The following is a 22,422-nucleotide window of genomic DNA, read 5'->3' on the forward strand; positions in this document are numbered from 1 at the left end:
GTCCATCTGTGCATCAGCAATGGTTTCTAACATATTGGACTGTGGTCGTTCATAGTTTTTTTTTCTAATTCTCAGCAAAGCTCAATCTGGTGTTCATTCAAATGAGAAAAGGACAAATGCCAGAGCCACTTATGTTGGGAAATGAGGGGAGGTGAGCATTTGGACAGTGCTTCTCTCACTGGGGTGACAGACTATCATGTGTCTTGGGTGAAATCAACCACATTATAGGTCAGCCCCTTTCTGAAATCGAGTAAGGGGATGCAGGAATGCTGATCGTATATGTTGCTAGCTACAGAAACAATTTCAGAACAGCGCTTCAGTTTTACTGCATTTCTCTTTATACAGTGGTATGGTAGAGCTAGTGTGTTTTTAAGGGCCATGTGGCATGTTCATGAAACAACTGTAGCCTTGTAGCCTTCATGCCTCTAGGTTTAAATAAGATGTTTAAAGCAGTGATACTGCCGTATGTATGTATGCGCGTGTGTGCGTGCATGCGTGCGTGTGTGCACTTCTTTATGTAGCTAGTTACATAAAGCTCTTAGGATTGGCTTGCAGGCAGGTTGCTCTCTCCAGGTCTTGATTTGTGTCCATGCTCCAATTTCTCTCTCTTTCTTCTCTCTGTATCCCCCTATCTCCCTGTGTTTGGCCCATCCCTGTGGAGTGTCTCCTCTCTGTTTCAGGCAGTGGCAGCAGCATCAGTAGCTCAGACTCTGCCTGCTCCTCTATTGTGCCACAGGCCCCTGAGGAAAAACCCAAGCCCCAGACTAGTGAGTGGGAGCAGCTTGCTTACTGCACTACTACCCAAACCACCAACCCTATCACTCACAGATTTGAGTTACAAAGCGTCTCAAAAGTTGAAGTGTTAATTGAGGATCAGGCTCCGTGTGTTCACATTTACAGGACAACTGATCCTAAGTCAGCACTCCCACTGTGAAGCTTTAACATTCTGCACTCAAGCGCCTCAGAGTATTATTGATATGTCCTACAATAGACAAGTTAACTGACGCATGTATACTGCAGAAAGAGGCTAACCAGCTTTCCCCTTGCTAATGTCAGCCTCCCGTCCTTGCTAATGTCAGCCTCCCGTCCTTGCTAATGTCAGCCTCCCGTCCTTGCTACTCCCATAAGTGTAACGCACTGCCTTTCCCAACTCCCATAGGCATACGCTTCTCCCCAACTCCTGCTTTTCACACCTTGCCAAGTGTTAGAAAGTATGGGAGGTCACTGGAAGAGCATGGTTCAATGAGCAAAGTATTAAGACTCATTCCCCAACCCTGTTCACACTGCAGTCATAATATATCACTGTAGTGCAATTATACACTGTAATCCAGTGTACTTTGGAGAGAATTGAAAGAATATATAATGAATAATTTAACAGGCTACCTGTCAAAAATATACTATCTGTGTTGGTATTCACAACCAATAATTAATTGTATTTCATTCAATGCATTTTCCGTGTCCCACAGGTTCAGTGCATTTAGTTGATTCAGCCAAAACCGAGGTTGTGACTATTATAGGGATAAAAATACCAGTTGTTTTCCAAGCTTACTGAAGATTTCCATTCCTCTAACCCATGTGGAAAGACAGGGATTGTCTTTCAGACAAAGTAAACAGTCTCAGAGAAGGACACCTTAGATCCGCGCCACTACATCTCTATATCCATTCAGCTCAAGATACACCTGCACAACTCAACACTGACCATTCCTCTGGCAGACACCAAGGACAAGTCACCCATCACAGCTGGCTAGGGTTGGGATTTCACATGCTTTAAAGGCCATGAATTCCCAAAACAAGTAAAAAAAATATTTTATCTTTCTGCCATATTATGTGTATTGTTTGTTGAGTACTACACAAATGCTGAGACATCATGGTCAGCGATTACTGCCATGCATCCTGTCTGTATGAATAAGTTGCTCCCAGCATTTTTTGCCCATTCTTTGCAAAATGTATCATGTTCTGTCAAGTCATGCTGGGAGCAACTCATTCAATTTTCTACCATTTTAACATATTTTCAATTGGACTGAGGTCCAGGCTTTTACAGAACATTGACCTTTTTGTTTGTTGTTGTTGTTGTTTGTTTGTTTGTCACCAAATAGAGCTTAGTGTTGAGGCCAGAAATCAGCCCATATAATCTTCTTCCACCTGGTCCCAATGTCTCCTACGTAAGACACGATGATGTGAAGTTATTTTCTTTGCCACCTATGAAAGGCCACTTTTGTGAAGCACCTGAGCTGTTGTTGGAGGATGCACACTGTCTCCCAGCTCTGCCTTTAGAGTTGCCATAGGTGGTCACCCTGACTGGGCCCTTCTCGCCCAGATAACGAATAACTGTGAGGGATAGCATTATACACAAGAAGGTTGAGTCAGCTGTGACTGGTTTCATTATGAAACATGCGAAACAAAATGCTATAGATGCAGTAATAAGGTCAAAGCAAGACACAACAATTTCACAGAAATTTAGTAATGTGGAGGAAAGATTCAGAATCTCCTTTTAACCCCCCCACCCCCCGCTAAGCTATCCTACATCTATGCTATTGTTTGTTTGTGTGTTTCACACAATCCTGCAGAAAATATCTATCTATCATGATTGCATGGTTGTCAGTATTCATGACACTGATGCAATTCAATGCATAACTGCTGAGAGCAACTACCACCACCAAATTATTTATGCAAAGTAGTTATAAGGTATAGCAGTAATTTCTAAATATGAAAGAACTTCTAAATGTTATTTTGCAAAAACGTATCTGTCCAGATCAGGATAATCACATAGTTGGCCTGAAAATGGTAACACCTTATATGAAGCAGAGCACCATAACATGTTATGACACTGTAATCGTGTCACCTGTCCAAAAATGCTTCATATAAAATGTTGATCTATTACAGCAGTGTGCTCAGTCGTGTTTAGTCTTAAATAAATCTAGATCGAAAGAAAAGTAAACACCTCACACTTACTAGTATAGGCCTAAAGACATCTTTAAAATAGGTGAGTTTGCAACTCAATATTACACTTTATTTGCATGAATGAAATATAACAAAATGCTGTGCGTGTTTGAGCTTTTCACTTAGGTGGTAATTCAAAGATGCAGTGGGACAATGGTCCTCATGTAATCATGCTCCCAAAATGTAATTAGCAGATATCTTATACCAGTCTGTTATTATATATATTTTTTCATTTATAACAAGACCTAGAGGTCCTCTAGTGGATTATTGTTTGTTTTTGAAGTATTGGCCTTCTGTCAGCTGGAGATGTATGACTCTGTGACATAGAGGGGAGAGAGACTGATTAACTTAACTGATCTTAACTGCTGACATGGCTTCCTGAGGGATAATTTTAATCTGATTTATATTTTTATAATAAGGCATTATTTTCATAATAGGGCATTTATAATTAACCTGCCTTTGGTCCACTAGGGAGTGCTGTTTTTTTAGTTTGTTTCTGAAGAGAGCTTGAAGTTTTAAAGCTTAAATTTCAACACAATGTCTGGCATTGTAATGGTGTCTTCAATTCTGTAAGTCTATATTAATGTGTTCCTGAGGTGTATACTTTTGCTATTTGGTAAGTAATATGGTTATTGTTTAAACTCCTGCTTTTAGTGGTTAATAAATCATGCCCGATTTGACATCCACTTGACTGGGTCAGATTGTACCAGGGACTGCATCCGTTCTGGTCTAGGTTCCAGTGACCTCTTTACTGCATCCATCTTGAATGTTAAGCATTCCACACTACCTTGCATGTCTCCTGGTGCATCTTACGTATCATAACCTTCTACAATGGCTACTTTGTCTCTCACTGTCTTCAGATTTGCTATTATTCACAGCTGATACCGCTATCTTGTCAATTTATAATTAGTTTGTTGCTGTTAACGAAATGAATATGCTGTTAAAGACAGACAAAAAGGCCTTGGGGGTAAATGTTTAGAGCGACAATGTTTGGGTCGTACATCATTCATTTTCATCTTCCCTACCATGAAGAGACCGATTGGTTTCTCCAAGAATTGTTCGTCCGCTCGTGCTTATCCTTCTGCGCTGTCTGTCTTGTCGTTTTGTTTTGTCTCGCACTTATTCTTTCTCTTTCTTTTTCATTTTCTATGTGTGTCTCAGTCTCTCCTGTGTGTCTGTCTCTGTCGGCGTGTTCACACTGCACCTTAGCCCAGGGCTTGCATAGCACTGAAACGTGGTCAAGAACAAAACCATTGGAAGTCCTACCCTTTCACTTAATTTGCATATGCTCTTGACGTGTGCTGTTACCAACAGCTACAGTGTATTTCTTTTTTCGGTCCTTTCATTCCGCGAACTTTTGACGTTTCATTATACCTGCAAAATTTTAGCGCAGTAGTTATTGCAGCTTGCTTTGGACGTAAATCTAGCAAATATGTCCAAAGAATGAAGGTTTACTGACGTTTTTCTCAGTCTTTGCGTTTTAACAAAGTTGTCAAAGCAAATACCGACAGGGTGGGCATCTTCATCAACTGATGTCATGAAGTCGTTAATTGAGTCATGGTAGCGTGACACTAATCGCGTGTCAGTGATGTGCGGTAACATTATTTGTATGCCAGAGAGAACATAACATTTGTAGCTTATCATAGAATGTAAAATGGTATTGTGTCACATTTGTCTGTTAGCCCAGGGCTTCGGAATATAAGTGTGAATCCTTAGCCTAGGGTTAACCCTTAGCCCAGGGTTAACAAACACAGGCCAAGCTAACACAGGGCCAGTCTTAGCCAGGGGCTAAGTTAGCCCAGGGCTTTGAACACTGCAGTGTGAAAAGGCCTTAACTCACTAATTCTTTCTGTTTGCCTGTTGCTCTTTCTCACGGTCTGTTCCTCCTCTCTTTTTCTGTGCATTATCATTGTAGAGTCTGTAATGACTTCCGGGCGTGTAATGTGTCTCTCTCTTTGTCTTCTCTCTTCCTCCTCTCACCCTGGTGCAAACTGCCTCCTGTCTGACTCTGAAATGCTATACTCCCCTTAATTCAAGAAGAACGAGGTTGGTGCAAGGATGTCCTGCCACGCTGTTGCTCTGTAAATCATTCACACCGTACTACCTGCTTCTCCACGTGACCAGTCAATCGGGGCATGTCCCAAATGGCACCCTATTCCCTGTGGTGGACTACTTCATTTACTGAAAGTTAATGAACTAAAAATAGAATAGGGTGCCATTTGGGATGCCGACTCTGCCCTCAATCTGGCTCTAGATCTGAATGCACCCAGATTGTCCGACAGCTCTGAGACCAGGTTATAATTGCAATGTTTTTCCGTGACTAACTATTAAAGTCTGTGTAAATGATGGGTTTTTCACTCCTATATCTCTGAGAGTCTATTATTAAAAAAATAAGAATTTTTGAAGAGAGAGTCTGTCCTGAGCTTCACTTAGAATGCCTGAGGCCTGTGCCTCTAAACCCAATGAAGAAGTAGTTCATAGAGTTGTTATAGTTTTTGGTACTCGTTTTTGTTATAGTTTCTGGTACTAGTTTTTGGTATGAAACTGTTGCTATCTAACACGTCTTGAGAATGTATTCAAAAGTGAGATGGTTTGTGTTCAAACAAAATGTTTAAATTTACCATTTTAATGATGTGCCGTCTTAACCTGGTCTCAAATCTGTTCCTTCATGATGCGCCAGCTACCAGAACAGTTGGCTAGTCAGTGCCGTTTGCAGAACATTGAAAACAATGCAAATTTGCCAATCAGATTTGACTACCTGGTTGTAGGATGATGTGTGCTTAGGTTTGGGGTGTTCCCTATTGTTACAGTTGGACTCTGCACCTAGTCGAACTTCTCAACGGTTTGAGATAACAAAACATGACATGGAGGGATCTCAATGATGGCTGTGGACTTTGAAGGTAGTTCTGTTATAAATACATTTAATGAATGGTACTATTATTATTATTAAAGGGAAGAAGAAGGTTTCTCCTGACAAGATGGTGGAGATGCAGGCAAAGATCGAGGAGGAGAGGAAGGAGTTGGAAGCCAAGCTGGACATGGAAGAGGAGGAGAGGAACAAGGCCCGGGCAGAGCTGGAGAAGAGGGAGAAAGATCTCCTGAAAGCACAGTGAGTCTTCAGTACACTCTTAACCACATTCCACATTCACATAAATAAGGGGATGACTCACATAAAAAGTCAGTTATCTTAGAATTATTTAAAATGTAAAACAGAGGAACAATACATCTGTCATAGTGCATATACACTCACCTAAAGGATTATTAGGAACACCTGTTCAATTTCTCATTAATGCAATTGTCTAATCAACCAATCACATGGCAGTTGCTTCAATGCATTTAGGGGTGTGGTCCTGGTCAAGATCTCCTGAACTCCAAACTGAATGTCAGAATGGGAAAGAAAGGTGATTTAAGCAATTTTGAGCGTGGCATGGTTGTTGGTGCCAGACGGACCGGTCTGAGTATTTCACAATCTGCTCAGTTACTGGGATTGTCACGCACAACCATTTCTAGGGTTTACAAAGAATGGTGTGAAAAGGGAAAAACATCCAGTATGCGGCAGTCCTGTGGGCAAAAATGCTTTGTTGATGCCAGAGGTCATAGGAGAATTGGCCAACTGATTCAAGCTGATAGAAGAGCAACTTTGACTGAAATAACCACTCGTTACAACCGAGGTATGCAGCAAAGCATTTGTGAAGCCACAACACGCACAACCTTGAGGCGGATGGGCTACAACAGCAGAAGACCCCACCGGATACCACTCATCTCCACTACAAATAGGAAAAAGAGGCTACAATTTGCACAAGCTCACCAAAATTGAAGACTGGAAGAATGTTGCCTGGTCTGATGAGTCTCGATTTCTGTTGAGACATTCAGATGGTAGAGTCAGAATTTGGCGTAAACAGAATGAGAACATGGATCCATCATGCCTTGTTACCACTGTGCAGGCTGGTGGTGGTGGTGTAATGGTGTGGGGGATGTTTTCTTGGCACACTTTAGGCCCCTTAGTGCCAATTGGGCATCGTTTAAATGCCACGGCCTACCTGTGCATTGTTTCTGACCATGTCCATCCCTTTATGACCACCATGTACCCATCCTCTGATGGCTACTTCCAGCAGGATAATGTACCATGTCACAAAGCTCGAATCATTTCAAATTGGTTTCTTGAACATGACAATGAGTTCACTGCACTGAAATGGCCCCCACAGTCACCAGATCTCAACCCAATAGAGCATCTTTGGGATATGGTGGAACGGGAGCTTCGTGCCCTGGATGTGCATCCCACAAATCTCCATCAACTGCAAGATGCTATCCTATCAATATGGGCCAACATTTCTAAAGAATGCTTTCAGCACCTTGTTGAATCAATGCCACGTAGAATTAAGGCAGTTCTGAAGGCGAAAGGGGGTCAAACACAGTATTAGTATGGTGTTCCTAATAATCCTTTAGGTGAGTGTATTTGGGATGTTCACACGTAATTGGTTTATTTCCAAAAATGCATTTGACTTCTCAAACTTGCAGGGGTAGGTAGCATGACATTTTACTCACCAAAGTAACAGTGTGGTAAAAGACATAGTAATTTAGCTGGATTTAGGATCTGTTCCCTATTAATTAAAACAAGGCCTTTGAGTGCAATCAACCACTGTAAGCATTTGAATCTTGCTAAGTGGCAGTGGCAACAGGGGCTAAGGTCAAATGAAATTAAAGTTAAGCTCTTTGGCCAAGGACACCTGTGGTGAGTTTGATGCAGAAAGAAGGATGCCTATGCAGAAAATAACCTGATGCCTTTTGTAACATACATACCATGGGTATGTAATACCAAAAGTATTTGATACACTTCCGATTTTGCTGTTTTTCCTACTTACAAAGCATGTAGAGGTCTGTAATTTTTATCATAGGTACACTTCAACTGTGAGAGACGGAATCTAAAATCCAGAAAATCACATTGTATGATTTTTAAATAATGAATTTGCATTTCATTGCATGACATAAGTATTTGACATAAGTGTTTCTGCCTGCTGTGTTGGTAATAAGGAACACAATGTCTAACGTGTCTCAGCTGATACAGGCAGTACTATGAAGACAAAAGTAGAAGAAACGCACACCTTAGTTGACGAGGTGCTGGCTAAAGGGTACGGAATGGAAACAAAATGAATGAAAAAGCTGCACACTCTAAACTCAAATGCATATAATATTTTAATAAGACCAACGTTTCGACAGACACGCTGTCTTCATCAGGGTACATAGAGTACTATGAAGACAAACATCTTGGCTTGTTAATATAGGCACATTTTTATTTATTTTTAAATAAGTAAGTTTAGTGTTTTATTTTATACAGCTTCCTTGCAAAACAATCTTTAGTTTCACTTGATTTTCCTGGCTGCCAAGACGGGTGTCTCAAACGCTTTACGTTTCCTTTATAGGCCATGTATATACATAACAGATTTTGAAAAACAAATGACCAACATATATAGTCAAACAATTAATGTGTTTTGTTGAAATTCTGACTTTAAACAGACAATTAATAGAATTTGGAGCAACAGTTTTATTCCTGTGAGTGAGGTTTTACCTTTTTTTTTAGCACCAACAGAGCTCAGCTTTGCTTTCATTCTGGCACTGACAATCTAAAATCAACCTTAAGGGATACTGGCACTCACAATCTAAAATCAACCCTAAGAGATACTGGCCCTGACAGTCTAGAATCAACCCTAAGGGATACTGGCCCTGACAGTCTAAAATCAACCCTAAGAGATACTGGCCCTGACAGTCTAAAATCAACCCTAAGGGATAATGGCCCTGACAGTCTAAAATCAACCCTAAGGGATAATGGCCCTGACAGTCTAAAATCAACCCTAAGGGATAATGGCCCTGACAGTCTAAAATCAACCCTAAGGGATAATGGCCCTGACAGTCTAAAATCAAGCCTAAGGGATAATGGCCCTGACAGTCTAAAATCAACCCTAAGGGATAATGGCCCTGACAGTCTAAAATCAACCCTAAGGGATAATGGCCCTGACAATCTAAAATCAACCCTAAGGGATAATGGCCCTGACAGTCTAAAATCAAGCCTAAGGGATAATGGCCCTGACAATCTAAAATCAACCCTAAGGGATAATGGCCCTGACAATCTAAAATCAACCCTAAGGGATAATGGCCCTGACAGTCTAAAATCAACCCTAAGGGATAATGGCCCTGACAATCTAAAATCAACCCTAAGGGATACTGGCCCTGTCAGTCTAAAATCAACCCTAAGGGATACTGGCCCTGTCAGTCTAAAACAGGGTTTAGCATCGGGCCAATTTTTATTAAGCCACTAGATGTTGTGCCAGAACATAGTCAGAAATTAATGGATGAAAAATGAAAAATGCTACTCGATTTGCCTGGTACCGACTGTTACAGTGTCTTTTGTACCTGCTTAGTCAGCTGTGGTTACCTTGTGGTTAAATCTTGTAGGACAGTCAGAAACAAAAAGCCACAGATGTGTGACGGTGTCCAGGTACTACTGACACGTAGGCCTCACCGGCAAGTGTCTTCATTCACCAACTTGCAACACAGACCGCCTTTCTAAGACACACATATGGGAAATGTGTAATGGATGAAAATAACTCAAGAGATAAGAGGACTTGAATAAGCCCTTTAATGGCCTGTTTGAGTCATGCTTTTAATGACCTATGTTATTTGATGTACCGTAGCCTGTTTTTTTACTCAGAATTTTTCCTTTGCATCGTCACGTACTACTTAGCATTTTTTTATTGTTTGCGTACTGGAGGTAGGCTGCACTATTACATTGTGTGCAGAGCTAAACATTTAAACTAGCTGTACAACACAAAATGGTACTATCAAAGAGTCTAAAGAGGAAAGTTGAAAGTGAAAATAGGGCATTCAAAGATGAATGGAAGGACAAGCATGCCTTCATCCTACATAGTTTGTGAATGCAAAGCCAGTGTGTCTTATTTGCACTGAAATGTGTCAAGCAAGCCACAGTTGAATGCACTTCAGAACCTTTCAATGTAAAAACTCAATTCAACTCCAAATTAAGCATTGTTGCAAAAAACTTTTTGCACTTCTATTTTGTAGGCAATATCACTAAAGAAGAAGTGTTTATGTGAGAAAATGTTGCTGGCATGACTGAGATCTATTTCAGCACCAGCCACTGTCAAAATAATCAAGCCGGGGGCCAGATAATATTGGTGGCTGGCCAGTTTTGTCCCGCGGGCCGTCTTTTGCCGAACCCTGATCTAAAATCAACCTAAAGGTATACTGGCCATGACACAGTCTAAAATCAACCCTAAGGGACACTGGCCATGACACAACGTAAGATTATCCCCTGGGGATACTCACCCTCTACCCCCACAGGCAGGAGCACCACCTGCTACTGGAGAAGCTATCAGCCCTGGAGAAGAAGGTGATTGTTGGAGGAGTTGACCTTCTGGCCAAGGCTGAGGAGCAGGAGAAACTATTGCAGGAGTCAAACAATGAGCTGGAGGAGCGGCGCAGGAGGGCTGAGCAACTCCGCAGAGAACTGGAAGAGAAGGAGGTATATCACACATACTATTTTCCTCGCTACATTTTGTGCCCGAAATCTGAAATATCTAATGCATATGTATTCAGACCCTTTATTCAGTGCTTTGTAGACGGGTCCTCTCTTTATTTTACTCCTTTTGTCCTTCCCTGAATCCTGATCAGTCTCCCAGTCCCTACTGCTAAGCATCCCTATAGCATGTTGCAAAATAAACAGATCACTTCTCCAAATAATAAACCAGAAATGCACCATCTCCTTACACAGCAGTTAAATCATCAGCATAGATCAGACCTGTGTAAGATAAGGCCCCCGGGCCAGGTCCGACCTGTTTAGTCGTTCTATACGGCCCGCGATACATCCAGAACTTTAAAATTAATACAAAATGAAAATACTTCACGAGGTCTGCAGATCACGTTAATGTATTAATATAAGTACTGTAGTATCATACTGTCTGTTTAAAATAATTTAAGTTGAAACAAGCTATTTGCGTTGCTAGGATACGTGTGGACCAGCACCACAATCCATGCGCGGAAAAGTATTAATTTGTTCATACTATACGCAATGGAGGGCTAGCTATCTCTGGCAATGAGCCTGTCTAAGAAATGTTGATAACGAAAGCAGAGTATTTAAAAAAGGAAAATATTTGTTTTGCAGATGACTCATTTAAAGCAACCTGCTTAATATGTAAACCTAACATCACCGTTTTTAAAGAGTACAATTTGCAGAGGCACTTCCAGAGCAAGCAAGCGGCCAAATACAAAAATATTTCACCCTATGCAACAATTCAGCAAGCCCAAGTACAGATCCAGTCTAATTGACGAACATCTTGCAGCTTTACCCCACACTGCTTCAACAGAAATGACACCTGACTTCACCTCATATGAGGCTCTCCTGTTCATTTTGAGTGAGTGGCCCTAAAAGTAGATTTCTTGGGTCTGGGCTGCTGGAATAGCTGTTGTTAAAAGCATGTTGTACAAAAAATATACTGTATGAAGTTAGATAACGGCAATTATACCATTGAATGAAAATCTTCAAAAGTAATTTCATAGACTTATGGCTGCCCAAATAAATGTTAACAATATGCCTTATATAATATAGCCTACACTGTTAAGTTGAAAGTTAGGTTTTAAGGCAACAAAAATGAAGAGACAACTGCACTATATGTTCTTTCCTTTTCAAAAACTTTTAATCTTCCCACAGAGGTGATGCAGGAACTTGGGTTTTTGATGTGAGGGGGAAAGTTTTACGCAAAATGTAGATAACTGAGATAAGCAATACATGAATAGTTAGAAAGAAGGCTGCAAAAGTATTCTGAAACATAAACATGATTTGACATGAAAACATTAGATTTGACATTAGATGTGGAAAAAGATTGCATGCATAAGATGTGTTGTAGTGGATAAAAATAAACATTGGTCTATGTAAACCAGATAATATATATTTTTGAATTAATTTGGAGATCAACTCAAAATTATTCTTGATGCACTAAATTAATCCTACAGCACTTGCTTTATACTGTTATAATTCTGTTTGTAGAATAATTTTTGATTATATTGGTCTCAGTTACTAGTCCCATGATGTAGTTGTCTGACCGGCTTGGAAAGAACCTTTTTGCCCCTGAAAGAATAGCGTAGAACAGCCCTGGTCCAAATTGTTGTAGGGTAACCTGGCTGAAATTTGGTTGGAAATGGCTCAGTTCTTTGAATGCTCATCTGGCAGCCAGTCATTCCAGTCATTCCTGCAGCAGGATGTTCACCACCTCATGTCGTCTTTTTTGAGATTCATATCTGTTAAGGTAATGACTTCATAATGCCCAGTGGTTCCAGGATTAGTCATAACCTAGAAACTGTCTCAGATTTCTTTAGCGATTAGTCTATTGGTAATTGGTTTGCTACTAAATGTAAATGCAGCCATGACGTCATTTAAATGTTGTCTGCATTATGTTAAATTGTTGGTTTGATAGGCTTGTTATGAATCAGTAGGTCATGTCATACAGAGCATGAGGCAATAGTCTGTGTGCATATATTGAAGTACTGGCATTTGAAACAATCCACCCCACTCTAAATCAGAAGTCCATTTAAGCTACTAATTTATCCAAGTAAGCAACATCTGGCTATTTCAGATCGGCGTTGTTTTCTGAAAATGACGGCATCATCTGTTACAGAGAAGTGAATTTCACCCATTGTTACGTGCATTATGAAAATGTCAACACGTGATAAAACACTCTAGTCCCACTCAAATAACAGCAGAATCCAATCTAGAATGATGCCTCCGCACTAAATATTTGCTAACATTTACTGTAAGAACAGCAGGCCCATTCACTGGAAAGAGTCACTGTCTTTCACAAAGCAACAAGAGAAAACTAGGTCACATGTAAAAGGGGGGGAATCGATGCTGCACTCTGACTCCGGTCAAAAGTAGTGCACTACATAGGGCATAGGATGCCATTTCAGATAACTGTTGACTTCCTCTTGTTGCCAGTAAGGACCACAATGGTAATAAGCCTTTCTGCTCTGTGGATTATCCTCAGACGGGTTTGTGAGTTTATTCAGCATTTAATGCCCTTTAAAAAAAAAACACACAAGTTAAACATTCACTATCCCCAGCGACCATACCAATAACTTCATGGAGAAAATATTTCTGAAGAAAAGCAAGGGTGTGTCTTCTAATGATCAAACTGGAATAAGATGGCGCCTGTGTGTTTGGCTTGCTGTCTGCTGCTTTCGTGTTTTCTTCTCTGTCTGATGTGTCGTTTACCTGCTGTACGCGGCTAGTGTATGCCCGTCAAGCTCTCCTAGACCTCCGCATCTCTGTTGTGGATTCACTCGCAGACTTTTAACTCCCTTCACAGAACTGGTTCCAGCAAACTGTACATTTTTTAACTCTCCTTGTCCTAGTGGACGCGGGGGTGGGATTATAACTTTTTTAAATAACTCTCTCTCCTCACGCTGCCGGCTGGCCCCTGCAACGGCCTTTCCCAGCTTTGAAACCACCTAGATTGGTATGGTCCCATCTGTATAGGGGTGATATACCGCCCTCCACACTCCATTAAGGATTTTATACAGCAATTTACTGAGTTCATTGGCAACATTGCCACAAACTATGATTGCTTCCTTTTGGTGGCCGATTTTAATATTCATGTCTGCTGTCATTCAAATTCCCTGTCGCAGGAGTTTCTTGACTTAATAGATTCTTTTAATTTACTGCAGTGGGTCGAAAACTCTACTCACATTCAGGGCCACACATTGGACCTTGTGTTATCTTACGGGATTGATGTCTCTGATATCGTATTCTCTGATTTTCTTCTCTCTGATCACAAGCCTATTTTATTCTCACTGTCTCTTCTGGAGCTTTCTCAACCCACTATCTCACCTGTTATGTCGCGGTTCTATTCTCCACAGTTCAGCACAAACTTCGACCTGTGCTTTGCTGAACTATGCTCTCACTTGCACTTGGACCAACCATTATCTGACTTGGATGCAGATCAGCATCTTAGCCTTTTAAATTCTGCTTGGCTTAAAGTAGCAAATGTGACTGCTCCTCTTAAGCCTCACAAACCCAAACCAAAATCAGATATGTGGCAAAATTCTGACACTCGTCATCAAAGACAAATTTGTAGAAAGGCCGAACGCAAATGGAAACGGGACAGGCCAACTGCCTCCTTCCACATGTTCAAAGTCTCTCTTATAGCATACCAGAACGCTGCTAAATCAGCTAAAGTCGTATACTTCTCAAACTTAATTGAGTCCAATCACTCTAACCCTAAGGACTTGTTTTCTGTCATTCAATCTGTTTTAAATCCATCTGTTAAATTGTCTTTTGCCTCTATGTGAAGACTTCCAGAGATTTTTTATTAACAAAATCACTAAATTAAGGCTTAGTATTTGCCCTAAATTAACTCTCCCCCCTATTGTGTCGCTTACCTCCTGTGTTTGGGAGGCTTTTGATTCAATTAACTCTCTTATTAACAAGTGTTTAAACACAGGCTCTGTTCAGGCCAATTTTAAAGTGGCTACGGCCACTCCTCTGCTCAAGAAGCCTTCACTGGATCCTCCTGTTTTAAAAAATTACCGGCCAATCTCTGTCTTACCTTTCATTTCCAAGTTATTGGAGAAAATCGTGTTGGATCAACTCCAACACTTTTTGTCAAATAACTGTATAAATTAGGTTTTTCAATCTGGGTTTAGGACTGCCCACAGCACTGAGTCCGCTCTCCTGCGAGTGCTAAACGACATTTATATCTCTACTGACTCTGGAGACATTGTGATTCTAGTTCTCTTAGATCTTTCGGTGGCTTTTGACGCCGTTGACCACCCTACTCTGTTAGCTAGACTGGAGACATGGGTGGGCATAAAAGGCTCTGTTTTGTCATGGTTCCAGTCTTACCTTTCTGACAGAAAGTTTTTAGTAAAGATGGGCAACTTCTCCTGCTCCATGGCACCTCTAAACTGTGGTCTTCCACAGGGCTCCATTTGGCTCCCTCTCTATTTTCTCTCTACATCCTACCGCTGGGCGCAATTTTTAGGAAACACTGTGTATCATTTCCCTTTTATGCGGACGACACTCAAATTTACATTCCAATCAAGCAAAACAATCCTGCAGCATTAAACTCTCTTTTGCTATGCTTAGGTGAAGGCATGGCTGGCTCAAAATGTCCTCTCTCTAAATGATGATAAGACCGAGGTCATTGTTTTCAGGCCGAGTGAGAGATCCCAGTGTACATGCCTATCTCCCTTTAAATCTACAGAAGTGCGGAACTTAGGTTTTCTTGTTGACAAGTCCTTAAAGTTTGATAAACACATCTCATCTGTAATCAGTTCCGGTTTCTACCAACTTCGTTCACTATCTAAAATCAAAGGCTTTCTCACTCCAATAACTCTGGAAATGGCGGTTAATGCTTTCGTCACGTGTCGGCTGGATTATTGCAACTAACTATATTGGGGTATATCAGATTCTCAAATTTCCCGTCTTCAGTTAGTCCAAAATGCTGCGGCCAGACTCATCTTTAATTGTTGCAAATATGATCATATTTCTCCTATCCTCAGATCTTTGCACTGGCTACCAGTTCGGCAGAGAATAGAATTTTGTCTACAAATCTTTACACAACATAGCTCCGGTTTATCTCTCGGAACTTATTAATCCGTACATTCCGTCCAGAAGTCTCAGATCCCATGACCAGGCGTTGCTGGTAGTCCCTCGTGTCAGACTAAAGCGTAGAGGGGAGCGTACTTTTGCGGTGGCAGGGCCTCGTCTGTGGAACACCCTGCCTCTAGAGATCAGAACGGCTCCCAACCTCTCTGCTTTCAAGTCTTTGGTTAAAAAATACCTGTTCTCGTTAGCATTTTGATTACTTTTCTTGGGCTGTTTTTACAATTTTTCATTTGTGTCTTTGTTTTAAAGTTAATCTTTTCTTAGATGTTTTCTATGTGTTTATGGGTTGTTATGCTGCTTTTATTTTTACATGCTTGTTCTGTAAAGCACTTTGGTCTGTCTAGCGGCAGTATATATGTGCTAAATAAATAAATTAACTTGAACTTGGAATGAAATCGACTCCCCCGTGTGTTCACGCAGGCGGAGCGTCTGGACATTGAGGAGAAGTACACAAGTCTACAAGAGGAGGCCCAGGGGAAGACCAAGAAGCTGAAGAAAGTCTGGACCATGCTGATGGCTGCCAAGTCTGAGGTCTGTTAGGGCTGTGGATAATTAAAGAAACCCAGCAATATTCTCAGTGTATTGGATGTAGCACTAGTGAGTTCAAACCACATTTGGGAATGTTTTTTGGGCCCAGCGGTCGATGACACGTTGCCATTGTTTCGTCAGATGGCCGACCTGCAGCAGGAGCATCACCGAGAGATCGAGGGCCTCCTGGAGAACATCCGCCAGCTCAGCAGGGAGCTCCGGCTGCAGATGCTCATCATAGATAACTTCATTCCGCAGGAGTACCAGGTGCGTCTCCGTGCACAGGCATGCGTCCATCTGCCTGCGTTTCGACTCTGTTTGACGGCACCGGTGATAATGTTATTCCTCCTCCTTCCCGACGGTTGCAGGAGATGATCGAGAATTACGTGCACTGGAATGAGGACATTGGAGAGTGGCAGCTGGTGAGTACCGGAGACAGCAACACTGCGATAATTAGGGAGAACGAGGAGGTTCTTTCAACGTCCACAGCAAAGATACGCGCAAGTGTGACCGTTAAGAATGTGCCATCGGTTCAGTCAAGGCACAGCGATTTCACACTGACGGTGTCATTGCTCACTCTGTTTCTCCTCAGAAATGTGTAGCTTACACCGGCAACAATATGAGAAAACAGACTCCTGTGTCGGACAAGAAAGAGAAAGACGTGAGTATTTAATCTGATCCGGGTTAATGCAGTAATAGCCAGCTCAAACCTTCCCAATAGAAGCCCGGGCTTTACCTTAAAGAAAGACAGACTGGTCTAAACTGGAGCTTTCTTGTATTATTCTCCCCCTGGCTCCTAATTTCTCCCCAGCCGTTTGAGGTGGACCTGTCCCACGTGTACTTGGCCTACACAGAGGAGAGTATGAGACAGTCACTGATGAAGCTGGAGAGGCCTAGGACCTCCAAGAGTGGCAAGAGTGGCCGGCCCAAGACTGGACGAAGGTAAACCACTGCCACCACCCTTTGCTATTAAATTCCAATGCATGTTTTCTCTGAATGCTCCGCAGGCCATTCTACAACAGAGCTTTAATAACATGGGTCAGAGAAGGAGGTTGATATCACCCACTTTCAGTCTGAAGTAAAATGTAGAATTGGTTTCTTTTTCCCCAGTGTAATGTTCCACGTTAGCGGTCTTTGTAACCACTGTGACCTTTACACTGGGTAAATGCTATTAGCTGCATGCACAACCCACTTGTACCAATGCATTTCCAAGTCCTATTCAAGTAATTAGCTTCTCTACGTCAGTTCAGTCCTTAACATCTGCTGTTCCTAGAAACCTGTGCTGTCTTAGGCCACTTTTAAAACCCAGACTTTTCTATTGCTATTGTTCATTTCTGTATTTGGTATGAATTGCAAAGGCCTGTTAAGCTTGACAATTGAATCATTCCTTACTCACTTTAAAAACCTGCTCTCCAATGAATTCACCTGCGGAATCCATCAGACCTGTATTTGAATATGAGTCTTGCTGTATACTGTACCTTGTCTCATATTAATTACAAATGGTACATTCATATTTTTGGTCTACTTGACATTTTAAAACTCAAACACATCAGTTACTGTTACATAACATTTTCTTATGTAAGAAAATGAAATATGTTGCTTACATAAATATTCAACCCCCACAGAGTAATATTTGGTAGAGCCTCTTTTCATGGCATTGCTTTAAGTATTTTGCTTTGCAGCGATTGAGGCCAATTCACACCAACATCTGGAGCATGGTAAATTCCAAGACAAAAACATTGAAATTATAAGAAAGGAGGACAACTCTGCCTAGAATAAGCTGTCCACCAAAGCTGGGTGACTGGCAAGCAAAATCACCAGGCCAAAGGTAACTATGTTAACAATTACCTGTTAAAGCCGGGCTATTTGAAAGAGTGGCACGGTGAAATGTCTTGGGGCAGGTTGCAACAGCTAGTCGTACAAAGTTTGTATTCTGCATCAGATGTAGAATGCACTCTACGTCTGTCTTCATGAATATACCTTTTGGAGTTGATACTTGTTAGGATTGAGGGCGAGATGGTTGGAGTGCAGTAGAGGAAATTCCTAGAGGAAGTCTGGATTTGTTCAAGAGACCTCAGACTGGGGAAGGAGGTCAAATCAACCAAATGTGCCCATCGAACTTGAGAGAAGCTTGCAACGAAGAATGGACAAACATTGCAGGAATTAGATATGCAAAACTAACTTGCAGTTATAGTTGCTGCCCAAAGGTGGTTCTACCAACTTTTGACTCAGGGGCATTTCATTTCACAGAATTATTGTAATATATAGTTTATGATCAGATATGTTGTTGTAGAGAGAAACTAATAGTGTTTACTGGAATTTCACACAATAGTTTATTAGATTCTTATGTATCACTAAATCAAGTCCATATCCCGATTGGTGAAGTGTTACTGAAACCTCTTATCACACTGTTCGATAGTTCTGAGGAATATGGCATAATCTGCCACATTCTATCAGATATTTTCTGCTTTCTGGGCAATCTGAAAGTGACTATGATAATCGCCGCGATCATCAAACAAGTATTTCTCTCCAACCGTGACAACATCTGCTATGCAACCAACACAACTTTTTAACTGATCTCCATGTCGCTCAAACCGCACCCGGGTCTCTACTTAGTGCACTACTTTTGACCAGAGGCCCCTGGCTGCTATTTTTGATGCTTCTGTCTTTTTCCCGGACAGGAAAAGGTCAGCGAAGCCCGAGGCTGTGATCGAATCCCTGCTGCAGTGAGAGACCGAGAGAGTGCCAGGGAGCCATTCAGGGCTGGATCCCGATGTACTGCAAATTAATCTACACGTTACCTTAGGAGCGACCACCGGGGGCAGTCACTATTCGACCTTGAAGATTTTTATTGTTGAGCGTTGTTATTTATAATGATTTAACTGAATACACTGTATAGCCCAGTACGGTTTTAAATGTGAAGGGAGGAGACAGCGGTAAGGTTTGGCCCAGGAGGGAGGGAACAGGTAACAGTCACGGTATGTGTTGCTGTTTGGGAACCGGACGTTAGGTTTGGGTGTAATGGTCGAGTCAAGTGCACAAGTTTGTTGTATTGTAATAAAATGGATCTTGTTGAGGATTGTCAGCTTAATATTTGAGTCATACTGTCGCCAACGAAGCACAATTCAGTTGGCAGGCCGCATTTCAAATGGCCCCCTGTTGCTTATCTAGTGCATTTTTTTGACCGAGGTCTGTAGTGGCTCATAAGTAGTGGCCAAAATGCCTAAATGAAAAGGGCAGGTTGCCATTTTAAAAAGACTTTCTGCTTGGAAACAGGATGTTCATTTGCTGTAGTATGAAAACCATTTATCTCTGTAGGATGAAGTGATGTCAGTTACAAGGGTGGGTTTGTGTATTGTGTCCATAATGGTGTCCCATTTCCTATATAATGAACTACTTTTGACCAGGGCACAGTAGTGCATTATTGGAGTATCGGTTGCCATATCTTATGCTGCAAATTAGTCTATGATGAGCACAAGGCAGGGTCTTTGAACAATTCACCCAGCAACCACAGCAACAAACTCTGACCCTGTTGGTGATGAATTCTCCTTAGCTTCTAATGCCAGGATGTGTTGATGACCCATATGATGCCCTACAACATTGTTTAGAATTGATACAAAAAGAACAAACAATTCAGAAATGAATCTAATGTACACCACAGGTTATAATGGCCCCTATTTCAAGCATCATGATCCTGGAAGTCTAAAATGTGCTTGACTTTGTTAAAACTCCTTCAGGCTTGAAGGATAAGTTTTGCATGCCATAATGGTCTCATAGTATTGCAATTCACCCATTAAACACTAACTAAGTGACCTAGTCCTCTTTTATTTCTTTATTCTCATGTCATTGTTAATGGTGTATTGTTGTGAAAGCAAACTGTCTTTACTTTGTATTATATTCTGTCAAATGTTTACATCTACCAAGCTACACCCCCCTGTATTAATTTATTAAATTATTTTACATGTTTAATCTCACACCATTTTGTGGTCCTTATTCAATATTAATCTGTTTGTTGGTTTACAACTGTTTGGTTATATTTGTCTGGTTTAGATGTGAGCAAGTTCCGATTTCAATCTGTAAGCAAAAGCACAGCTTTCCTAATCCTGATTAAAACGTTACCCTACCGCTTAAACACTTGATTGATGCAATCAACTCATCAATCCTGATTCAAATGTTACCCTACCGCTTAAGCACTTGATCAACTCATCATCAAGTCTTTCATTTCAATCAGGTGTGTGAGTTGCAAGTGCAAAAATAATACAGTAATGCACCCCTTGGGGTCCCCAGGACCAGGATTGACCAGGGGGCCCAATTCAGATATTCTTTCTGTAAAGTGTAGTTTTGTCAATCAAATCTGAATTGGTTTTCCTGTGTATGTACTGCCTAGTTGCCTGGTGGTTAACCCAATAAATTTAATATTGTTAATGACCTTTTACCGGTTTTACCGGTGCTTTCATGTGTGTAGATTACCAGATAGTTCAGTGATTACACATTCTGCAGCTTAAGAAGCTACAGTCAGTGATACGTACATTCAGGAACATGATTACATAGTAGTTTCTAAATGTAATGTACCACTTGTTTTTGACACTTGTTAATTTATTTATAAATAGTACAAACATATTTTCATACATTAAAATAACATTCAGGAAGTAGGACCAGGTGTAAAACTAAAAGTGTTGTTTTGCACATTGGTGAATGTTCCATTGATTGCGATCAGCAGAGCGCTGGGCTCTTTTATGATTCCGACGGGAGTATTTGACTTGAGCACAGCAGTAGAGATCTTCAAGAAGAGCTCTTAACTGTTCCTCCTCTTCATCTTTGTCCACAGTGCAGTTGTTTGGATGAAACTGCGCAGAGAATAGAGAGCATTTAGAAGTGTAGACATTCTATAAACAACCTACAACACAGCCTTAGATCCTTAACAAACAATGCTCTGACATGCTGTAGTCACATTTTGTCTGCATGCTTCCTTACCTTATTATATTGTATCAGAAACCGGTGAATTTCCCTGTTTTCTGGAATCCCATACTTTGTATAGTTTATGTCAGTCAAAATCTTCTCAGCTATGCAGAAATCTTCAGGCTGAAATTTGAGAGCATTATTAATGATTGCTTCATGGTGAAGCCTATGGTCTTATCTTTTCATCGTGTTCCACAGGAGCACACTCACCCCTTTACGGCCGCAGCGTTCTCTATCGAATTGGTGCGGCACAATACTTGACAAAAACTCCTGTAACAAAAATGTCAGCGCTATTTAAATCTGCACACATTTTCTTGCATGTTTCAGAAGGAAGCTTTCAAATTGGATTCAAAGCTGTAGATACAAAAGATTACAGTTTTTACCTCCGGGCCTGTCTTGAGTAGATCGTTGACGGTGTCCATGATTCTCTTCAATAAATGATGCTCGTCCTGAGTGGGTGCAGTGTAGACCAGTTCAAATGCGAAGAAGAGGAGAGCAACAGTCTTCATGGTTCTACTGGCAGTGGAAGTATTTTTTCTACGACCTTGGGGTAAAGAAGCTTCAAGTAAGACTGACAACCTCAAATGCAGGCCTCTTATATTTTCACTGACACCCTCACAGATGCCACTAGATAAGATCATAGCTGACACTAGCAACATTCAGGATGTACTAATATGGGCTGTCTTGCATGGGATCAATTAGCAATGAAGTTGTTTCTAACTGAACTTGATTACTGACACTTGAAAAATCTTGAGAATCGTGGTGTCATAGATCAGAGGTTTGGCTTCCAACCAAAACCTTTTCCTCAGAACTGAATATAAATAACACCACAATTAATAATGAAAACTACAATATTGATACATCTCATGAGTATATAATAAGTTCAATGACACAAACTGACCTATTTCCCTGTGTTCATTGGCAGAGGAGAACAGGTTTATATAACATACATATTTAATGTCCAAAATACCTCAAAACCATTAGCTTGTTAGCAATTGAAAATGTGGAATTAACTCCAGTATACATCACGTGTGACACTTTTGGGAAATACATTTTCATATAAAAAAGAAATTAATTGGAGTCCTCGAATGTAAATTATTTGATTTAGTGATTTATTTGATAAATGTATTAGTTTAGCCCCTCTGCATTAAGACCAATTCAAACTGAGCTGTACAAACAGGCTTTATTTACATTGCCTTCAAAAAGTTTTGAGTCCCCTTCACTTTCTCCACCTTTTGTTTTGTTATAGATGTCATTTATTGATATAATTTTGTTGGCATCAATCTACACACAATATTCCCTAATGACAAAGAAAAATATTTTTT

The 22,422-nt window shown here is 40.9% G+C and overlaps 1 protein-coding gene across 6 annotated transcripts in view; it reads left to right on the plus strand.

The window, feature by feature from the left end:
• Nucleotides 1–19,950, plus strand: part of kif3a (kinesin family member 3A) — a 35,180-nt gene extending 15,230 nt beyond the window's left edge. The window contains exons 10-19 of one of the 6 annotated variants that reach the window (XM_010896959.3): nucleotides 681–767; nucleotides 4,978–4,986; nucleotides 5,893–6,049; nucleotides 10,294–10,474; nucleotides 16,031–16,141; nucleotides 16,280–16,405; nucleotides 16,507–16,560; nucleotides 16,731–16,799; nucleotides 16,950–17,080; nucleotides 18,820–19,950. In XM_010896959.3, the coding sequence (XP_010895261.2) occupies nucleotides 681–767; nucleotides 4,978–4,986; nucleotides 5,893–6,049; nucleotides 10,294–10,474; nucleotides 16,031–16,141; nucleotides 16,280–16,405; nucleotides 16,507–16,560; nucleotides 16,731–16,799; nucleotides 16,950–17,080; nucleotides 18,820–18,868 (974 nt within the window). In that variant the 3' untranslated portion in view covers nucleotides 18,869–19,950. The remainder of the gene's footprint in view (nucleotides 1–680; nucleotides 768–4,977; nucleotides 4,987–5,892; nucleotides 6,050–10,293; nucleotides 10,475–16,030; nucleotides 16,142–16,279; nucleotides 16,406–16,506; nucleotides 16,561–16,730; nucleotides 16,800–16,949; nucleotides 17,081–18,819) is intronic. The other 5 variants (XM_010896967.3, XM_020046049.2, XM_010896977.3 and 2 more) reach the window with 5 other exon arrangements.
• Nucleotides 19,951–22,422: the final 2,472 nt, after the last annotated feature.

This window comes from Esox lucius, chromosome 4 (assembly GCF_011004845.1).
Source record: "Esox lucius isolate fEsoLuc1 chromosome 4, fEsoLuc1.pri, whole genome shotgun sequence".
In the NCBI taxonomy this organism is placed as follows: domain Eukaryota; kingdom Metazoa; phylum Chordata; class Actinopteri; order Esociformes; family Esocidae; genus Esox; species Esox lucius.